Genomic DNA, 18,522 nt, shown 5'->3' on the forward strand with positions numbered 1-18,522 from the left:
GTATCACATATCAAAGTGGTGTAGCTTGAAGACAATACATCATATATAAGGTCCTTCAGCCCGCGTAGTGCTCGAGCCCTTCATATTAACAAAGCGGGCCGAATACTACAAAAATGCCAGAAATTTTTCAGCCCGTCTGGTCTCAATTTTTCAGCCCGCGTACTAATTCTCTGATCCCGAGAATAACGGAAGGTATTAAATGAGTAACTAAAGATGACTGTTGCATGGATCAATCACGCAAAGTCATTTTTTGATACTTGGCTAGAGAAAAAAAAGTCCTGTAGTAATCTGCTATATTTTCTTTGTTGTTGTATAAGTAGTTTTGTCATAAATAAAAGTTTTAAAAGCGCGCAAAAATAGGAACGCAAGACTAGGAACGCAAATTTGTTCCCCAGAAAACGCAAAAAACATTATGTGGAAACGCAGAATTTCATTCTTATTGGCGCAAAACTATTCCTGCTTGGCACAAATAATTTGGAAAAACCCAGTACTTGTCTGAGACCCTAATCTAGACAGACGGAAGTTGCATAACGAGATTAGGAAATTGAAAGTATACTCGAGATACTGTTGTGGGTTGACCAAAATGGACTCATAACTGTAGCGTGTGAATACGTTGGTACAAGGCGTGGTGCTATCTCGAGAAAGTTCGTAGCGTGAGTCTGACTGTGGCGCTTAACATGGTGCATATATGTATCAAGAGATTATAAGCTGAAATGTTTGTAAGACTGAAAGAAGTATTGAGTACAACCGTAAGGCACGAATCCCGTATCTCTGGGCTAACCTTGCACAACGGCACGATTCATTACCAACTGTATGGCAAAGTAGACTTTTGCAAAGCTTACCATGCGGTATAACAGTAGAGCCAAACTTGAAATAAAGAATGCCTTTGTCTCCTCCGTCTTATCGCTAGTCTGTAAGAATAGTTGTTTGGAGCGATAGCAAACAAAATTCCTAATGCCATTTATATTTCTTGAAGACATATAAGTAGCATATACTTGGTTCAACTCCTTTCTTTAGAGAACAGGATCATATCTATCGAGGCAAGACATGGTCTTATATGAAGGAGAAGCAGACCTCAAACAGCGCCCCGTGATATTGAATAAGGGGACAAATTGTTGCCACGCACACTTGTATCCGTCGGACCCTCGTATCCCTTCTTACGCTACCCGCCTCCTCCAACAACCTACTTCTCGGTTTCTCGACGTCTACGTACACATACACTCATCATGCTTCACAAACTACCAACCGAACTACTTTGTGTTGTCTTGAAACACTTATGCTACGATGACTTGGACGAATTACACAAGATCTCGGGCCTCGAACCTATAGTACGGCACCACCTACTTCGTCACTACCGATTCCACTATCAAGTCAGCTCGTTACTACGCATATTTGAATCATCCTGTGAAACAGAAGAGCGCCGAGACAACATTGCCAATCAACTTTTAGATCTCATTTGTCATGCAGTAGAAAAATGTCCCAAATACGATCATCGGAACAAATTCAGCGATCTGCTTAATATTCTAGAAACCACGGTCGTGAAACGAATCTTGGCTCATGACATTATGCCTCACGTTGAAGACGAATATGCGTTACTGTGCTTGGATATTCGATATAAATATCTTCATCAGCCTTCGATTCGAGTACTCCATGATCCAGTAAGCTCGTTGTATACCTATAGATCAAGGCTACTTAAAGAGATCAGTTATAGAAATGTTCATACCAATGTATCTATGTCTTGATGTGTATTTTAGAAATACCGACGACGAAGCACAAAATACCCCTTGGCACCGTTTCTGCCAAGAGAGTATACCTGGGTCTGGCGACGTCAATGTGCCAATGCAGCTGATTCCCTCTACAACAGTAAACGCAACAAACTGCTTATGGCACCTGTCAAAGATAAAGACCGACGACAAAGCCGTATACGATTTGCACGATTTTTTGGCCAGCTATTTAAAGTGACGAGTTTATATTTGGAATCGAACCTGGATGGCACGTTCGAAGAGTGTGTACGCGAGGCATTAGTGATAGGTGATGTGGAAAGTTTATTGGTAATGTGCGCGGCAGCAGAACGACCCGTGGACGTTATGCACATGTGTATGATGGTGAATATGGCTGCAGAGCAGCTGTGGACGTATCTTGAAACTTTCGATGACTGGCTGGCGACGAATCCTACACCGGAACAGAGGGCTAGGATTGAACTAAATGAACAGGCACAACAGCAACGGCAGCAGAATATGCAAGAGGAATTGCCGCCTCCAGAGTGGTTGTTACCAGATCGTTACAAGGTTGCGGATGATACCAAACTTCGACTGACTGTAAGGGGAAAGAAAGGCTCACTGATCTTTAACAGTAAATGTGTATGCCAAGTGGAATTAACTTGCTCTTTTGTTCTCACTACTATTAGCTGATGAATGGCTTATACAAGCACGGATGGCGCTGGTTCGATTGATCTGAGCTTTTCCATTCATGAAACTATATTCCCTTATCTCTATTTTTTACCCGCCCCCATCCACCTCATCATATAATAATGAGCTATCTACCTGTCAACCGGTCTCATCATTTGTATCTAATTCTGACATATACATATGCACCCATCTTAGCATCATATATAACAGCGCAAACAAGGTTTCTTCTTATTTGGATCAACAGTGCTGCATATGGCAACTCATGTTTCAAGCACGCTTTGACGGATTATGAAATTGGCTGAACTCTCTTTTTCCTTTTCAAAAACTTTACCCATGCATAAACTAATAAAAGAGGGCACAGTACGTAGTGGATTGACACAAGGCATTGAATATGAAGGCTGGACCATCATTAGCAAAAAGTCGCCCATTTGTAACTCTACGGAAATGGACAAGTAAGCTTCATCTGGCTTTTCTAAAACATGGTATTGTTTGATCATCAGTTTAATAATATGACGAAATTGTATAAAACCAACAGTCTTCAGAAAGACCTCGGTTTACCACCACCTGAAATGGTTTTTGGCAATAATACCGTAACGATTTCTAAAAACAACCAGACGATCCTAACATTCAATGCTCGCGATGCGCTGGCGCTGGTCGAACACAGTGACAATAATATTAAAGTCGCTTATGCAGCCGAGTGGGCCAGGAACAGTACGCGTTCTGACGTTAAAGATGTTGTCAAGCCATATGATTGGACATACTCAACTACATACAAAGGCACGGGTGACGGGTTTCAAGATGCAGAGCAGCCGGCAGTGGATGTGCATCGATTACAAAAACAAGAACCGATTTTGTTTTATGATGAGGTGATTTTGTATGAGGATGAATTGGCTGATAATGGAACAACACTGGTGTCCATCCGGCTGGTGAGATATACCGTTTTTATTTTCTCTTAAAGTTGTAGTATTGAAATGTGAATCATTTGCTAAAAATACTTTCATCTACTTTACAGCGGGTCATGCCATCATGCTTTCTGGTTTTACTGCGCATGTTTCTACGCGTAGATAATGTTGTATTTCGGATAAATGACACGCGAATCTACCATGAATTCGGATCGCCCTACGTTGTACGCGAGTATACATCTCGAGAAGACCGGTTCCAAACCGTTTTCAATGTAGAGTATTATTTTTTCTTTTTTATTGTATCGGCATTGTAAAAAGCGAAAGATCATAGAACACTGAATCCATTTCGTAGAAATTACCAGCTGCAAAAAGCGACGTGTCACTCCTTGGCGATCCTAATTGGGTCGCGTCCAAACTTCCTCCACCTACTACATTTACTAGAGAAAGACTCAGTCTGTAGGATTTGATGTACATATACAGTGTCTTATTACATGACTCTATTTTTTATGGCCCCATCCAATGGAACTCCAGTAGGTCTAGGGTACGAAGTTCAAATATATTAAGATAAAATTACAATGGAGATTACTTTACTATATAATACTATTATTACTGAAGTCCGTTAAGAACTTTGAAGATAGTGGCAATCATTGAGTCGCTTGCAACACCCAGTACCGGATAGAGCTTCATAAAGAAGCATACAATACACCAGGAAGACCGACGAGCTCTGCCATAGCAGCGGAAATATTATTGGTGATAATCAAGTAACGTCCAAAGATATACAGCGTATATGATACTGCGACCGCCTTGCTCTTAGATGGGATGTCCTTGTAGTGGTGTTATAGCAGACCGTTACAGTGGTTATCCTGGTTCATCTGTCTATTGATTCTTTAGGATACTGTTACAGTTTCTGGGCAAACGTCGTAAAACACAGTAGAGTAATGGAACAACATAAGTTGGTAAAAAGCCCTAAAATCATTGAGTCCTCAAAGGTTGGACCGACTAAAGAGTAGTCGAAGTACCAATAACCTGACATTGATACAGCTAGCTTCAGATAGAAAGATAAATAGATTAGTCGCTTTGTTCGTATAGATTGCACCAAAGAACCGAGTACGGCTTTCGCCACGAGAATAATGGTGGTAGCTGAGGCACCGTATATGTATCTGTTGGGATCCATTGCAACCGATCGTCTTGCTTAGACTTGATATGAGCCGGAAAAACAAAGGAGACTAGTATGAAGTTGTATGAACAGTAGTTGCCTAACTTTGTATTTAGGAAGTCCAATATGGTTGCGATGGTACATATGTGCTCAACTTCTACTTCGTAATATGTTTGCGACAAAAATAATAACCTGGTGGACATAGCCTTATATTTTTTAAAAGTTACGAAGCAACGTAACTGCGCACAGTAGAAATGCAACACTTATGCAATCATCACATGGATGTTTGCATAGAAGTAAAAGCTCAACAACATTTACAGCGTAATGACACTACTACTATAACCTTTTCTTGGTGTATGATGTAAATCGTCATGATATCCTTAGGCGTATACTACCGTTGTCATTATTTAGTTTTGAAGATAATATTACACTCACTTCTGTCTGCTTCACTGGCGCAAATAATTTTTGCTTTTGTGCTTTTGTGAACTAGAAAGATCTCTTGTTATACATATGAATATTAATATTTTGTTGTTCTGTCCGTTTGCCATCTGAGAGCTATCTCCCTTGATATATATCTGCATCCATCTGTTGTCCAAACAAACAAGTGCATGTTATTATGAATCCATGTTGGGTAGCGTTGATCATCTTTAGAAGTAGGCGAAGAAAAGGAACAAGGTACCCTTAGTTCGAGGTAATTTTGCTATGGAACATAACTTTTTTTCACAACCGAAAGGAGGTTGCTTTAAGGAAGCGGCTATATAATTCAACAAGCGTCATTAGAACGCGGAACAATCAACAAAAGGATTTGGCAAGTCAGATATAGATTTAGCATGAATAGTATACTTTTACTTGTTGTGTAAATTACCATAATGGAATATCATAGAGAGTTAGTGCACGAGCACATAATAAGTAGCTACTACTCTATTGCATATGATGCTATATAACAATGTGAATATTTCTATGTACACATAAAAGGTTTGTGTGGGTGTCTCTAGACTTTTTCTGCTACACGATACTCCTCATCGGTAGCAGCAGTGACATAATGTTGATTTTGTACATCGTTGTTCCGGACCTGATCTTCTTGCTGTTCTTGCTGTTCATGTTTCTGTCGCTCAAACTTGTCTGTAAAGTCGTTTTCCTCGGTCCATTTCTTTCCGACCCGCATCACAATTTTGCGTCCCACGTGACTTATATAAATGCTTCCAATAACATAGCAACCGATAACAACACCATCGATAATATTGTTGTACTTTACAATATCATCAGTAGACAGGTCGCTTACTTCCACCATCAGTACGCATGCCACCAGCTCCATGATAAGACAGAAACCCCATGCAGCCGACTGCCCGTACATGCTTAGGCGGAAAAAACGAATGATTTCCCATTGCCGATAGACGATACTATGTTCTTGTGGGTTTCCATCACGATCGGTCCAGCGGTATTTTACACTGGAAAACATTTGGTCGGCAATAATGAAAGTAAGTGGTCGAATATCCAGCCATTTCGTGCGTAGAGGAATGAGTGTGACAGAAAACATGCCGCCAATAACAGCTCCTACAGCGCTATCACGAATCAGTGCTGCACGGGCATCGCCTAGTACAACAAATTAGGAGTAAAACGTTAGCATCGTTGAAATAAGTCACATGGAATATGCATATCTAAAATTATCTGTCTATCTTCTTTGGAAGAATAAAATAACGTGTATTTTTCTTTGTGAAAGAGTGTATTTCCTTTTATTAGCTATCATTAACTCACCATTGACGATAGAGATAATACCAGATAAAATGAATGGAAGCGCAATGATGCAGCCAAGAACATCAACCCTGCGCTTTCGTATAAACTGAAAATGACAAATAGGAAGGGCGGAATCCCGGAGATGACCAACGCGTAAACAATTCCAATTTTATTTCGTAGGCCGTATTATAACGCCAATGGTATACCAACTTGAATCACCAGACTGATTACTAGGCCGACAAGTCGACGATACAGATACTTGCCTGGGTTCGGAATTTTGGCACCAGGAACAAGACGCATAGAGGCAGGCTCGTCGTCATTGATGATGTCGCTACTGTCGCTACTAACATTTATGCGTCATGTTAAGTTTCACCATGCTTGCCCTTCTCTTTCCTGTCGGTCTAATCCCTTTTCCGAAAAAAAAAACCTAATATTCGATGAATGTACCTCCTGTCTTCAACGGCATTACTATTAGCGGTGCCATAGTTTTTGCTTTTCTTAAAAAATGATAAAAACGACATTTCTTTGGTTATGTTGTATGGTGGAGTTGATAAGAAACGCTGTGTGTGAATAAAAGAGGAGGAGAACAATAGCAACCAAGCGAAGTTTAGCTTGATTTATCAAGTGACCCCTTTTATATATTTTAACCTATTCCGAACGAATTCACTTATAGACGGAAATTATCTTTCGGTGCACTTTTGCTCAGCACTACCGCCATAGTTCCCAGAATGTGCTACACATCGTTGCTGTGGATTGTGGCTGATAGACTCGCCTCCTCAGCGACTACCTTAAGTAAAAGCAAAAAGAGCTCTTGGCATTAGTAGATTTTTCTTTTTTTGATGACGATATTGCTCAGCGTATACGTCGCACAATCACTTTTTTTTTGTGAAAAGGAAGGGATATAGATATACCGCTAAACCAACATGGTAAGTACCCACCATTAGTGTACTAAATTGGATGGATTTAAAGTGAATGGGAGGGATTATACACCATTACATCCCATATTGTAGGCCGATGGGCTGGGAAAGTAGAGTATCAGCGCCGCGCGCTACACTTATTACAAAGTATTAAGGCACGCTTGCATTACAGTACTGCAGTAAGGCATGGGAGCATCCGAAGAATATGAACAGTCGTTTAGAAATAAATGATGACTCTACAAACTATGCAATCGTGTAGCTATGAAGATAATGAATTTTGGCGGGATCCTGAATGATATCATCTAAGGTGCAGCATACAACAGACTCAGGTAAACACAGGTGCCGCGTTTGCCGCCTCAGTACTGAACCCCGGATACATTATGACCTTTCCCTATAGATTAATAGACGGGCTACATTTGAGCTTTGCTTGAAGATGATATTTCTCTTTACTATCATACCAATAGCTGTGGGGGCAGTATAGACAGACTTTGCAATTTTCCTTTACTGTCAGAGCCGTATCACACGAACTGTGACATGTTGCTTAGCATTTGACATGATTATTTATCTTTTTCTGTTAATACGAGAGGCTGAGAATCGTGTAAAAGTTTATACGTTCGTAACCAAACATACTCTAAGGAATAGTCTATCTAAAGCTGTAATAGTATGTGTGGTATTCTTTTGTTAAGAGATCAGTGAAGTATGTAGGCCAAAGATAAGGTTGATTGAAATGAAGTGTGTATTTGACAGCTATGAATTTTGAGAATTTCCCCTCAGATCACATACATCATAGAGCTCGCTCAGCTTGTTGTAGTGCCGTGTAACAGAACAAAGGAGGTCCAGTACATTATTCTTCGAAATAGAATTTTATCTCACCCACTCCTATGATAGTCAAGATCATGGTGAGGTTCATTTTGCACTGTGTGTCGTTCGGTTATTTGTTCGTATTACTAGTCATATACTATATTATGTACCCTGTGGATCTTGAAATTTGGCTCTATCCTTAAGAAACACAAAGACAAACAGCTACTACAGTAGATAATTAGACTGAGGAAAATGGTATATAATCAGTTGAAATATTTCTATTTATGGACTGGAAAGTATAAAGAAACATAAACGTGCAGTTTCTTGACTACACACATATAGCTCAATCTATTGATCATCATAATAAGCGACGAAGAGGAGTATAGTGCAGATAGTGAGGGGATCGAGTATATCTACACATGCAAGGGACAATTTCTTTGTCAAAAAGTGTTAGTCAACAATCAGAGTAATTGCTAAAAGAATGGCATAATGTTGTAGAGTTTAATAAACGAAATGCAAAGCTTTGCCTTTCTATGACTGACGACAGTAAGGGTAAATGATAATAAAAAAGCGGTTATAATACAAGAATGATGGAGAAGAGGGAGAAATAATACATAAGAGACGGGATGCGGGGTGATGGTGCTTGGGACATAGTTAGAGAGGATGAGAATAATTTAGCGTAACAGAAATGTTTACACCATGTGGTTTACATGCCTTTCATCGTTACCATCTTCTTGGTGGTGTGGGTACTGCTGCTGTTGCTGTTGCTGTTGCTGTCCTTCAAACTTGTCGGTGAAATCATTCTCCTGGGTCCACTGCTGGCCAATCTTCTTTTCAACTTTGCCTCCGTAGTAACCTGCAATGATGCTAGCAGTGACCATGAGGACAACAACAACAGCAGTAGCGATGTTGTCATACTTGACGATATCGTCAGCCGACAGATCTGTCAACTCGACCATGCAGACACATGCGACCAACTTAAGAATCAACAAAAGACCCCAACCTGCCGTTTGTAAGCGCGCATTAATACGGTAAAATCGAATGTGTTCCCATTGCCACTCCATCATGCTCTGCTCTTGGCTGACACCATCGCGATCAGTCCACTCGTATTTGATACCGCCGAGCATCTCAGCTGATATAATGTAGATGAGTGGACGAAGCACCAACCACTTGGTGTTGATAGGAATCAAGGTGACCAGAAAGAAGCCGCCAATGATAGCACCAACAGCGGCATCACGGACTAAAGCCGCGCGAGCGTCCCCTGAAAGGCGTCACATGATGAGTTATTCAGGACTTATCTTGACGGCCATTTAATTTACACCAAACATGAGAGATAGAAAGCTTACCACTGACAATTGAAACAACACCTGAAAGGATAAATGAAAGTGCAATAATTACGCCAAGCGCGTCGAGTCTTCGGTTTTTGATAAAAGTGTAAATGACCATAAGGAATGGTGGAATTCCGGAAATTACTAAGGCTAAAACAACACCGATCACGTTTCGCAGGCCATAGTATAATGCCAGTGGAATGCCAACTTGAATCACCAAAACGGCAAGCAGCACACCGAGTCGCCGCACTACAGCTTTGCCATGGCTGGCTGGCATTTTGCCACCAGGAAGAAGCCGTGTTGGCTGGTCCTGTTGCTTATCTCCTTGACTATCATCCTTGACTCCATTTTGCGCGTTCAGGTACTCGGAGGATGCGGCGTTATGATGTCGTGACGCTGGGTCTTGAGCAGAAATTGCTGTTGTATCGTTATTCTTCTTCCAAAATGGCATGTGTGGATTGTATGTTACCGAAGCAGCGGGGTATATGAGCAAAGAACGAACGTTGAGTAAAAGTAAAGATTGATCTGTCTGTCTCTTTTATACTTTGTTTGTATTGGTTTTTTTTCCAAGGCTTCTGTCGTTTTGCTCAGCATACTAACCCGTTTTTGTCAGACTGCGAAAAGGGGAAAACAGGTAAGAGCTTTTTAACTAGCCTCTGTGGCTAGTGATAACAGCCGGGTAATGACATCACTTCGGTATGGCTCTATTCTTAGTACCATATCAAGGGAATATGCCGCAATGGTGGAATCATATCAAGCATGAACTAAAAGGAACATTTGGTGACACTTGAATTAACTTTTTGTGATTCTGATCTAGGTTCTTAGCTTGTTTTGAAAAGGATTTTCGTAGCTCAGCTGGCTGTCGTACAGAGGCCGTAGCCGCCAGTAACTCTCTTGTGCTCAGCCCCTTTTTAGGTGGTACAAACCTGCATCGCTGGTTTCATGATCAGAAAAGTACTTATAAGGCAAACAAGTAAGATAAGCTCTGCGCTATACTCAGAGAGCTCATCATCGTCAACAGAATCATCGACACCATCACCGCCATCAAACGAAACCATTGTATAAATGATTATGACTGCAGAAGACCGACGGGAATGGCTCGATCAAGATTTGTTTTTACTGGATCAACGATCGTTTCGAAACCAGATCACGGATCCGACGCCGGCGGAAGCGACGCCGGTGGCATTGACAGGGTACGTTGCAGGCTCAACCGATATTCCGAGCTTGTGTAACGGTCAATGAAAAAGGAGCTTCCCTTTAGAGTGAACATAAGAGATGAGCACTTCTGGTATACATTCAATGCTTCAGTGGTGTATACACTGTTCAATACGGAGTTTTGTCACATGACTGTTGCGTGCTCTTGTAAACCATACTTGTAGCATTCTCAACTGACAAGACTGTCATTTCATGTACTGTATTACTGCAGGAGTGGCATCAAATTAAAATAGCTGTGGGAAGATAGTAATGGAAGCTTTATAGTGTTGATCTCTAGGAAGAGCAAATCGAATTCGAGTATTTCCGCCAAAGTCATATATAGTGAAAATATGCTGTAGGAAAAAGTTGCCAAGGATGTAAACCCCTTCACTACTCGGATGGATTACTAGGCGACACTTAGAGCTAGCTCCACCTTCGAAATAAATGAGACCGGCTATGCTCGTCGTAGCAAAGATAGTGCCAGAATTGCCTTGTCGAGGGAGCTTGATGGTGATTGTGTTTTTTGGGTCACAGCCATTACATTAACCAAGTGGCTCAAATCGTCTTTGACTGCGTCTGGAATCAATGCACTGACAAGCTTATCCGCATCTGCTTCCGGTATGATTATGTAGTTTGTGCCTGTGTCAATTAAGAATTGTTGCTGCTGTGGGAAAGTCAAGTTTCGTTCGTCTTTTGGTCACGGTTGAGAACAAACTTATTACCATAAGCATCCAATGAGTGTAGAACGTCTTGCTGTTACCGCTGCTACCTCGAGGCACTTTGGGAATCATATCGGTAAACACCATATCTTCGGAAGTGTCAACAAGAGTACAATCATAACCATCAAACACAACAAAACCAGTCCATTTGGCTGAGCTTGCGTATTTAACATGGACCGAGAAAACAGGGAGGGGATCGGTTTGGCTTTATAGAGCGCAAATGGGATAGGCCTGTAAGAAACGTCATACTCGGCATACATGACTGTGATGGCAGGGAATGCGGCACTAGAAAGCCCATCGATAGTAACAGGATCAAAGCCGGTTTGTTGTATCAGTATGCCTGCCATAGTATGCACGCCGCCCAAGATCTGTTTGGGTAGTGTAGCGTTGCTTATCAGTACCGTGTCGGCGAAATACACACCGTCAGCTGAGCCAGAGCCGTAAGTAATACTAAAGTCGTAGTTTGTTGAAGCATAGGTGGATGAGTTGGTTGGGTTGTAGAGCTCGGTCGAGGTTACATAAACCATCTTCTGTACCGCAATCAGGAGATAAACCCATGTATCAGAGCTGCCTGTATCGAATAACAGCAGAAACTCACGAAGGGATATGCCGATGGAGACAGGAATGGGTGGCACCGTAATTTCGTAGTCATAGAGACCAGGTACCCAGACAGGCTTTTGTCGGCTGACCAAATGCTGTTTACTTCTACGGGCTAGACCGAGTGGGCGAGTAGTGCCTTTGAGTGGGAGCCTAAGAAACTGCGACTCGCTGTTGGGTGTAGCTGACGGCAGTGCAGCAGCACCAACAACAAGGCTGGGTGCAATAAAAAGCAACAGTAGAGTAACTACTACTCCTATCGACAACGCTGGCCGTCGTGGACGTCGTCCCAAAGACATTATTTAAAAAAGAAAGCGTTTTACAGCAAAAACTATTCTCTTGAATCGATTCGAATCCGTTAGATACACTGGTTCATCCACGAGCAATTAGGCCTTGTGGCGTAAATAGCATTAAACGCAGTGATCGTGTAACTTCAAGCGCTGGCCTGGTTAAGAAAAGATAATCAAGCCCAGCCACCAGTTTCGCTTGGTTACTGGCCTGCTGCTCGAACAAGCGGGGCGGCATGTCAAAAAAAAAAGCTGGGAATATCATGTCAGGCGAGTTTTTTTTTTCTGGAGAAACATTCCTCGAAAATGGGTGCTGAAAAGAAGAGACCGCGTGGTTTGGCCGCTCAAAAGGCTGCAAAGAAAGCAAAAGTAGACGAAGAACCTGCCAATACAAACAATGCTCAAACTGTTGTAATTGACAAGGAAGTCGAAGAAGGCGACGAGATCGGTGAAGCTTCTGCTTTGCTTGAAAGTGCACTCGAAAAAGCTGGTAATAAGACCGACACTACAACTTCGCTAGCAAATCAATGTCAAGACAAGCAAAATTCATTAAGCTGTTTTTGTGGTCCATTTGTATCTGATTAGAGAAAGATTCCGCTGGTGCACTCCAGCTATTGCGTGGTACGGTACACGAGTGTGATCGTATTTTGCGCAACTGGCCCGAAAACGAAGCGCGTCCCCCACCCAAATTTTACTTGACCTATGGGTCTGCACTTTACGAACTTGGTCGTTTAACCGAAGACGAAGATTTTGAGCCGTTTCTTGAAGCAGCTGAAGAGCGTTTGCAGGATGGTTTGGACCACTTTGAAGAATTAACTGAAAAAGATGAGCATATTGAAACAGCTGAAAAAATTCGTATTGCTTTGGCCAAAGTGTGGATTGCAAAGGTAAATGTTCTATGTATTATACGGATTGATTTCTTCTGGAAATCGGATTGGGGGCATCAATGGTATACTTAAGAAATACATGGACAATAGTCTCAGTTTGTTGATGATGATGATGATGATGAAATCAAGGCTGCAGGATCTATTAACGACGTCAAAGATGACATTCCTGAACTTGCTACGCGTGCACTGGATGCATTGGATAAGGCACTAGGTGGATCCGCTAATCTGTCTACCGCAGCAACTATTGAGCTGGCATCTATCGTACAGAACCACGGTGATCTCTATGGCAGTCTCGAAAGCCAAAGCAAATTCAGAGATTGGGCTGAAAAGTTACTGCAGCGCGTTCTTAAAGGTACAAGAGACTGCCTGGCAAAGAAATACACATTTTGTTAACAACAGATAAATAGACGAGCCCGACAATGCACGTGCACACTCTGAACTCGGTCTTGGGAAGCTTTCCTTGGCCAATTACTGGCTCGAACAGGCGGATGAACAGCAAGGAGAGGAGGACGATGATGAGGACGAGCCAAAGAAGGAATTGTCTAAGGAAGAGCAAAACGCCTTCGATGCTATCACTGAAGGTAAAAGAAAGGCGCTAATTCTTCTTTAAACACGGTCTCATCTATCACCTCTGTCGAGATTAAAAAACATATGTTTTCTTCCATATTGATATTTTAGCAAAGAGATACTTTGAACAAGCATTAACCAAGGCTGGCGACCAAGCCGCACCACAGAGCTTCGCTGATATGGCGGAAGCATGTCTTAATGAAGCCAACCTTGTCCTGAGTGAAGAGGAGCAGAACAAGCTATACCAAGATGCTGTCAAGCATATCAAGGACGCCAAGTCCATTGCGGAAAAGAACAGCGTTCAGTACAATTTGCCAGACGGACTGCAAAGTTTCTTGGAAGAATGGGAAGAGCAACAATAAAACTATGATCCGCGTGTACTTTTTCTCTTGTGTAAATAGACTTATCAAACAAAAAGATTCTTGATTTTTGTAAAGCTACACGTTCTTCTTTTAAACTAATGGATGCGAATGGAATGGAAGGGTTGTTAAGGATAGTACATAAATGTGTGATTGTGATAGTGTTGAATGGAAAGGAAATTTTGTATGCAAAAACAATGGTAATATACGAGCCAGTATAATAATTAAATTAATCAAATGTAATCTTAGTGCCCTTGAACGCTTGAACAGTAGGCTTTTGTCGTTGAGCTTGTGACAGGGCCAAGCCAGGCGCGACTCGCTTATCCGACGATCCTGTCGATGAAGAAGGCTTTCTGTCAGCCTTGACACGTTTTTCTCTCGGTCGTTTATATTCTTCTACAAATCCCTCCGATTGTTCAACCGGCGCCTGGTTGAACTGTTGCTGTTCTTGTCCGTCCTGTTGCTCTCCATTGTTCCCTCCTGCTGTGTCACCACCACCAGAAGCAGCTCGTTCATCGGCTCGCTTTAACCAAGGACGACCGCGCCTATATGCTTCCTCACTGCCAAACTCAACCCGAATTTTCTGACCATTGATAGTATGCTTGTTTGTAGCACGAATCGCCTTGGTAGCGTCTTCAACATTTTCAAAATCCACATAGCCGAACCTATTGATCGCAACCGTACTCAGTGTCGATATACTTTACGTGCTGTCTAACGTTTCTCTGCTTGATTGCTGCTATCACTTACCCTTTGCATTTGCCAGAGTCCTGGAAAGTACCGAGACGAACGTTCATGATATCACCACACTCAACAAACGCCTCACGCAGCATCTCCTTTGTAGCGTCAAACGGCAAATTACCAACAAACAGTGTCGCACATGGTGGGTTCTTTTGCTTCTTGATTTCCTTGTTGGTGAGTCCGTCTTTACGTTCAAAATTGTCAGCAGGCTTGATCAACAATGCACGACCGTCAAGTTTTTGTTCAGATAAGGCAGCAGCTTTGTCTGCTTCGTCTTGAGTACCGAACATCACATAGGCAAACCTATATTTATAACGTTATTTCTCTCATTCTCTTGTCCCTAGCAAAATATCCACTGTGTATGTCACCGCTTCCTCCACCTTTCGTTTAGACTCACCCTTTATTATTTGAGTTCTTGCCGTTTCCAGAAGGACACTTTAAACGAGTGATAGTGCCGCAATCCGAAAAGAATTTGCTGATCTCCTCTCTGCTCGTCTTAAAAGCAAGGTTACCGACCCATACACCGTATTCAACGATTTTCTCCTTTTTCTTTGATGCTGATGATGATTTTTGTTTCTTGGTATCAGATTTCCCTTCGCCGTCCTGCTGTTCGTCGTTATCATTATCTTCAGCTTCGTCGTCATCGCTAACCAGCTCTCCTCGCTACAACGAAAACAAGCAGTTTATGTGAGCGTTGGCTCATAAAGCATATCCTTCTTAAGGGTCAATCGTGTACCTTGCGCTTTTTGTTCTTCTCTCGAGCTTCCTTTTTCAACTGACGCTTTTCTCGACTGATCCTACGCTGTACCATGCTCGTCAACACTCAATTCTTCTCTGTACTGTCAATCGGACGGATATACTAAACCACGAGAAGGTTCTTTAATTTACCTGTTCTTCTCGATCGAGTTTTGCTCGTTTCTCAGCACGCTTTTTCAACTTTTCTTCTTGCTTCAAAGTTTCTTCATCAACAGGAGCACTGCTGAAAACAGCATTTAGATCAAAAGCATCGTCAGACATTAGTTGTAATATTCCAGTAACAAAGTACAAAAAAAAAAACGAGCCCCAGCTGCTCTCAGATTTCATGCATTTTACTCCACAAGCCACTACATTACAGCTTGTCAGTTCGGGCCTGCATCATTATTATACGCCACGCACTCGTTAAACCATTCACACTCATACTATAGTACTATTATGCCTAAGACGGAAATACGACGATTACTCAAACAACAACGTTCAGAACGTCAAAAAGAAAAACGAGTCGAACACCCACTTGCCAAGTATGACACTGAAGACCAGTTAACGTGTGTAGTTTGCAACAGCCACGTAAAGTCCACTTGGCCTGCCCATTTAGGCTCTGCATTCCACAAAGAGAACATGGCACGTTTACGTGCTTTAAAGCAGCAAAAACAGAATTCGCAGCAACAGCAACAAAGACCAGTAAAACGAACATCATCTCCCGTACAAGAGCAGGAGCCTTCTATAAAACGAGCCAAACACGAAGCACTTGTGCGAGATGAACAAGTGAATGATGAAGACGAAGACGAGGAAATGAACGACAACGACGATGCAGGACATCTACCCGCCGATTTCTTTGATAATGCGCCAGCAGCTCATTCTAAACCAGCGAGTGGACCCGGCGAAGAAGGAGAAGAAGAAGAAGAGGAAGAAGAAGAAGCACCCGCACTACCACCACAGCAACAACGGCCAGCTGCACCTCAACAACAGCAGCAACCACATTACCAACCCGCATCCAATCTTCCACAAGGATTCTTTGACAATGCTGAGGAAGAAGCCCGTGTTCGTCGAGCACCACCGCCTATTGAACAGTTTGAGAACAAGCTGGATGAAGAATACACTCTGTTTAAGGAAGCCATGGCAGATACCATCGTCGAAGCGGAAAAAGCAGATGAAGAAGACGAAGAAGAACTATGGCTCGACCGCGATCAGGAGATGTTTCGGCAGCAAGCCGAATTCGATTCACGTGTTGATAAGTTAAAAGATTTGCGCGCAAAGACTGCCCGAGGCGAGTTTGCTGCACCAAGCGAAGAGGAAAAAATGTCGACTGTTCGCGTCGACTACGATGATACTGAACGTGAGCTTCGAACGGGACTGAAGTCGGATGCACGGAATGTGTTGAAAAAGGCACCTCCCCAGAAGGTGGCAACTGTGTTTGATGATATGGATATGTCTTCGGAAGAGGATGAGGATGAAGAAGACGAGGACGACTGGAGGGCACAACAATTGTAAACTTTATTTGTTTCTCTATTTCTTGGTCTTTTCTCTCGTTCATACCAAATAATACCACGCATCTGCAATACATTTATGCTATGTATATATAAAGCTGTCACTACTATTGCTTGTTGGGTACATAGTCGCGCGACAAATCGATGTTGGCCAAATGGGTATTGGTGATCTTGAACTTTCGGTTGCGTGTCTTAGATCGCTTGAGCTTGGGCTGGTGTTGGTGGCGATAGAAGGGGAAGAAAACATAGAAAGAAAGAAGTAACCATGAAGCAACGCTGCTATTTGTTTACTACTTGTTACCTTAAGTATTCTTACCTCAGAGACAACTTTCTTTTCAAACACTTCCATCGTTTTCAAGCCAGCTATTAACGACACGGTTTTTCTGTCAATATCTGCTCCTTTTTACCAGTCTTACCATAGCAAATGAGAAAAGGAAAAAAAGGATATTACCATTTTCTAATGCTTTGGGCAGATCAGTTTCATCCGGTATTTTGATGCTACCCCACATTTTTCGGAATTCTAGATACGAACGATCCTGTCAGTACCCTTACTCCTTCAAATACTGTATTAACTTCTCTTTCGAAGTAGCTTGCACTTACCATCGTCTACAGGCGTGTTGTACTGCATTTCGTTGTAGAATAGCACCCTTGGGTTCCCATCTTTGTTACGGATCACTAAAACTTGTCCTTCATTCGCCAGCTCTTCTACTGCATCTCCCAGTTTTGAATACGAGTCCTTTAAATCTTTATAGTCCATGCCACCGTCTTCACGTTTTCGAATAAGGAGCTCCAGTAAGTCTTCTTTGCTTCTGATTTGATATGTAGGCTATTTGAAATTCTTTCGTTACGATTCAACTTTCCTCACATCCTGCCTTCAAATACAATCTTTACCTTGTATGAAAACGTATCATTGGTGGGATCGTACTCAATCTTGTCATTATTGACGAGTTTATCCCATAATGCTTGATTATTTCGGATATCGACCTTAGATCGTGTGATAATGCTCACAACAGATTGTGGTGTGTCGCTATCCTATCAACAGCAAACCAGGAGCAAATGGTACATCTATGTTATCTCAGTGCTTTTTCATTACTGCCTTTTCATTAAGCCGTACACATATGCCATCTCTCTTTATCTACCAGTTACGCCTTGTTCAATACCTTGAGAAACTGGATAACTGTGTATAATTGACTCATAGCATGGTGACCCGTACCCGTATTGGCAGGTTGTGAATATACTATGTGGTAATATGTGGGTAAAACGGATCCACATCGACGTTGCCATTCTCTCATTTTCTTTCTTGCTTTTCCCCTTTTCTTTTCTTTTCTTTTGATCGCAAAGCATTGGAAGAGAATTGAATATAGAGACTCTACCCGTCAATTTTTTTGATTTCTTTCTTGGACTGTCCGATCCAAAAATCTCAAATGCTGCCCGTGTGTTGTTGTTGATGGATCCATATTTTGGTGTAGAACCTTGACTGGAATCTGCTGATTTTGCTTGCGCTGCACCACTTGCGACTCGCTTCACACCTAATGTAGTGTTTGCAGATAACGTAGACGATAGTGATTTCTTAAAGTTTTTGACTTGATCTGCTAAATTGGACATGTTATACGAAAGTATGTGTAATTAAGAGTGCTGAGCAATGTAGTGAAATAAAAAAAAAGAGCAGGAGAAGCTGGGCTCAA

General features: G+C 42.0%; 9 protein-coding genes across 9 annotated transcripts; 4 read left to right on the forward strand and 5 right to left on the reverse strand.

The window, feature by feature from the left end:
• The first annotated feature begins 1,111 nt into the window (after window positions 1-1,111).
• On the forward strand, window positions 1,112-2,708 carry BDB00DRAFT_795648 (uncharacterized protein). The gene is made up of 2 exons (XM_053121405.1): window positions 1,112-1,658; window positions 1,755-2,708. Exons 1-2 carry the CDS (start codon window positions 1,227-1,229, stop codon window positions 2,409-2,411), a joined length of 1,089 nt encoding a protein of 362 aa, XP_052985412.1. The 5' UTR covers window positions 1,112-1,226; the 3' UTR covers window positions 2,412-2,708.
• Window positions 2,709-3,891, forward strand: BDB00DRAFT_967409 (TIP41-like family-domain-containing protein). The gene is made up of 4 exons (XM_053129811.1): window positions 2,709-2,860; window positions 2,944-3,334; window positions 3,421-3,582; window positions 3,663-3,891. The coding sequence occupies exons 1-4, from the start codon at window positions 2,742-2,744 to the stop codon at window positions 3,768-3,770; spliced, it is 780 nt and encodes a 259-aa protein (XP_052985413.1). The 5' UTR covers window positions 2,709-2,741; the 3' UTR covers window positions 3,771-3,891.
• A 1,566-nt stretch (window positions 3,892-5,457) lies between these two features.
• BDB00DRAFT_924424 (uncharacterized protein) lies at window positions 5,458-6,787 on the reverse strand (the record flags this gene model as incomplete). The annotated part of the gene is made up of 4 exons (XM_053128767.1): window positions 6,648-6,787; window positions 6,411-6,543; window positions 6,222-6,306; window positions 5,458-6,059 (listed from the first exon to the last, which is right to left on the reverse strand). The coding sequence occupies exons 1-4, from the start codon at window positions 6,719-6,721 to the stop codon at window positions 5,458-5,460; spliced, it is 894 nt and encodes a 297-aa protein (XP_052985414.1). The 5' UTR covers window positions 6,722-6,787.
• Window positions 6,788-8,610: 1,823 nt separating this feature from the next.
• BDB00DRAFT_753729 (uncharacterized protein) lies at window positions 8,611-9,523 on the reverse strand (the record flags this gene model as incomplete). The annotated part of the gene is made up of 2 exons (XM_053118710.1): window positions 8,611-9,179; window positions 9,265-9,523. 2 exons carry the CDS (start codon window positions 9,521-9,523, stop codon window positions 8,611-8,613), a joined length of 828 nt encoding a protein of 275 aa, XP_052985415.1.
• A 1,302-nt stretch (window positions 9,524-10,825) lies between these two features.
• On the reverse strand, window positions 10,826-12,055 carry BDB00DRAFT_924427 (aspartic peptidase domain-containing protein; the record flags this gene model as incomplete). The annotated part of the gene is made up of 3 exons (XM_053128768.1): window positions 10,826-11,130; window positions 11,201-11,316; window positions 11,409-12,055. 3 exons carry the CDS (start codon window positions 12,053-12,055, stop codon window positions 10,895-10,897), a joined length of 999 nt encoding a protein of 332 aa, XP_052985416.1. The 3' UTR covers window positions 10,826-10,894.
• Window positions 12,056-12,349: 294 nt separating this feature from the next.
• Window positions 12,350-13,859, forward strand: BDB00DRAFT_753828 (nuclear pore complex subunit Nro1-domain-containing protein; the record flags this gene model as incomplete). The annotated part of the gene is made up of 5 exons (XM_053118716.1): window positions 12,350-12,533; window positions 12,629-12,930; window positions 13,060-13,282; window positions 13,338-13,511; window positions 13,609-13,859. 5 exons carry the CDS (start codon window positions 12,350-12,352, stop codon window positions 13,857-13,859), a joined length of 1,134 nt encoding a protein of 377 aa, XP_052985417.1.
• A 73-nt stretch (window positions 13,860-13,932) lies between these two features.
• On the reverse strand, window positions 13,933-15,247 carry BDB00DRAFT_221107 (uncharacterized protein). Its single transcript, XM_053116522.1, has 3 exons — window positions 14,992-15,247; window positions 14,604-14,897; window positions 13,933-14,521 (listed from the first exon to the last, which is right to left on the reverse strand). The coding sequence occupies exons 2-3, from the start codon at window positions 14,882-14,884 to the stop codon at window positions 14,086-14,088; spliced, it is 717 nt and encodes a 238-aa protein (XP_052985418.1). The 5' UTR covers window positions 14,885-14,897; window positions 14,992-15,247; the 3' UTR covers window positions 13,933-14,085.
• Window positions 15,248-15,785: 538 nt separating this feature from the next.
• BDB00DRAFT_866640 (uncharacterized protein) lies at window positions 15,786-16,841 on the forward strand (the record flags this gene model as incomplete). The annotated part of the gene is made up of 1 exon (XM_053126248.1): window positions 15,786-16,841. The coding sequence occupies one exon, from the start codon at window positions 15,786-15,788 to the stop codon at window positions 16,839-16,841; it is 1,056 nt and encodes a 351-aa protein (XP_052985419.1).
• BDB00DRAFT_795658 (uncharacterized protein) lies at window positions 16,828-18,500 on the reverse strand. The gene is made up of 7 exons (XM_053121406.1): window positions 18,211-18,500; window positions 17,998-18,074; window positions 17,729-17,869; window positions 17,438-17,663; window positions 17,289-17,357; window positions 17,154-17,200; window positions 16,828-17,049 (listed from the first exon to the last, which is right to left on the reverse strand). Exons 1-7 carry the CDS (start codon window positions 18,440-18,442, stop codon window positions 16,945-16,947), a joined length of 897 nt encoding a protein of 298 aa, XP_052985420.1. The 5' UTR covers window positions 18,443-18,500; the 3' UTR covers window positions 16,828-16,944.
• Window positions 18,501-18,522: the final 22 nt, after the last annotated feature.

This window comes from Zychaea mexicana, assembly GCF_025766255.1.
Source record: "Zychaea mexicana strain RSA 1403 chromosome Unknown BDB00scaffold_2, whole genome shotgun sequence".
NCBI classification, from domain to species: domain Eukaryota; kingdom Fungi; phylum Mucoromycota; class Mucoromycetes; order Mucorales; family Lichtheimiaceae; genus Zychaea; species Zychaea mexicana.

Excerpts from the sequence above, each read along its gene's own strand:
- BDB00DRAFT_795648 (XM_053121405.1), top strand. The coding sequence starts at position 1,227 with ATGCTTCACAAACTACCAACCGAACTACTTTGTGTTGTCTTGAAACAC. Across the intron at positions 1,659-1,754 it reads TTCGAGTACTCCATGATCCA|AAATACCGACGACGAAGCAC; the intron begins GTAAGCTCGTTG and ends TGTGTATTTTAG.
- BDB00DRAFT_967409 (XM_053129811.1), top strand. The coding sequence starts at position 2,742 with ATGCATAAACTAATAAAAGAGGGCACAGTACGTAGTGGATTGACACAA. Across the intron at positions 2,861-2,943 it reads AACTCTACGGAAATGGACAA|TCTTCAGAAAGACCTCGGTT; the intron begins GTAAGCTTCATC and ends TAAAACCAACAG. Across the intron at positions 3,583-3,662 it reads GGTTCCAAACCGTTTTCAAT|AAATTACCAGCTGCAAAAAG; the intron begins GTAGAGTATTAT and ends TCCATTTCGTAG.
- BDB00DRAFT_221107 (XM_053116522.1), bottom strand. The coding sequence starts at position 14,884 with ATGTTCGGTACTCAAGACGAAGCAGACAAAGCTGCTGCCTTATCTGAA. Across the intron at positions 14,522-14,603 it reads GACTCTGGCAAATGCAAAGG|GTTCGGCTATGTGGATTTTG; the intron begins GTAAGTGATAGC and ends TGCGATCAATAG.
- BDB00DRAFT_795658 (XM_053121406.1), bottom strand. The coding sequence starts at position 18,442 with ATGTCCAATTTAGCAGATCAAGTCAAAAACTTTAAGAAATCACTATCG. Across the intron at positions 18,075-18,210 it reads GAAATCAAAAAAATTGACGG|TATATTCACAACCTGCCAAT; the intron begins GTAGAGTCTCTA and ends ATTACCACATAG. Across the intron at positions 17,201-17,288 it reads GCCCAAAGCATTAGAAAATG|CTGGCTTGAAAACGATGGAA; the intron begins GTAATATCCTTT and ends TGTCGTTAATAG.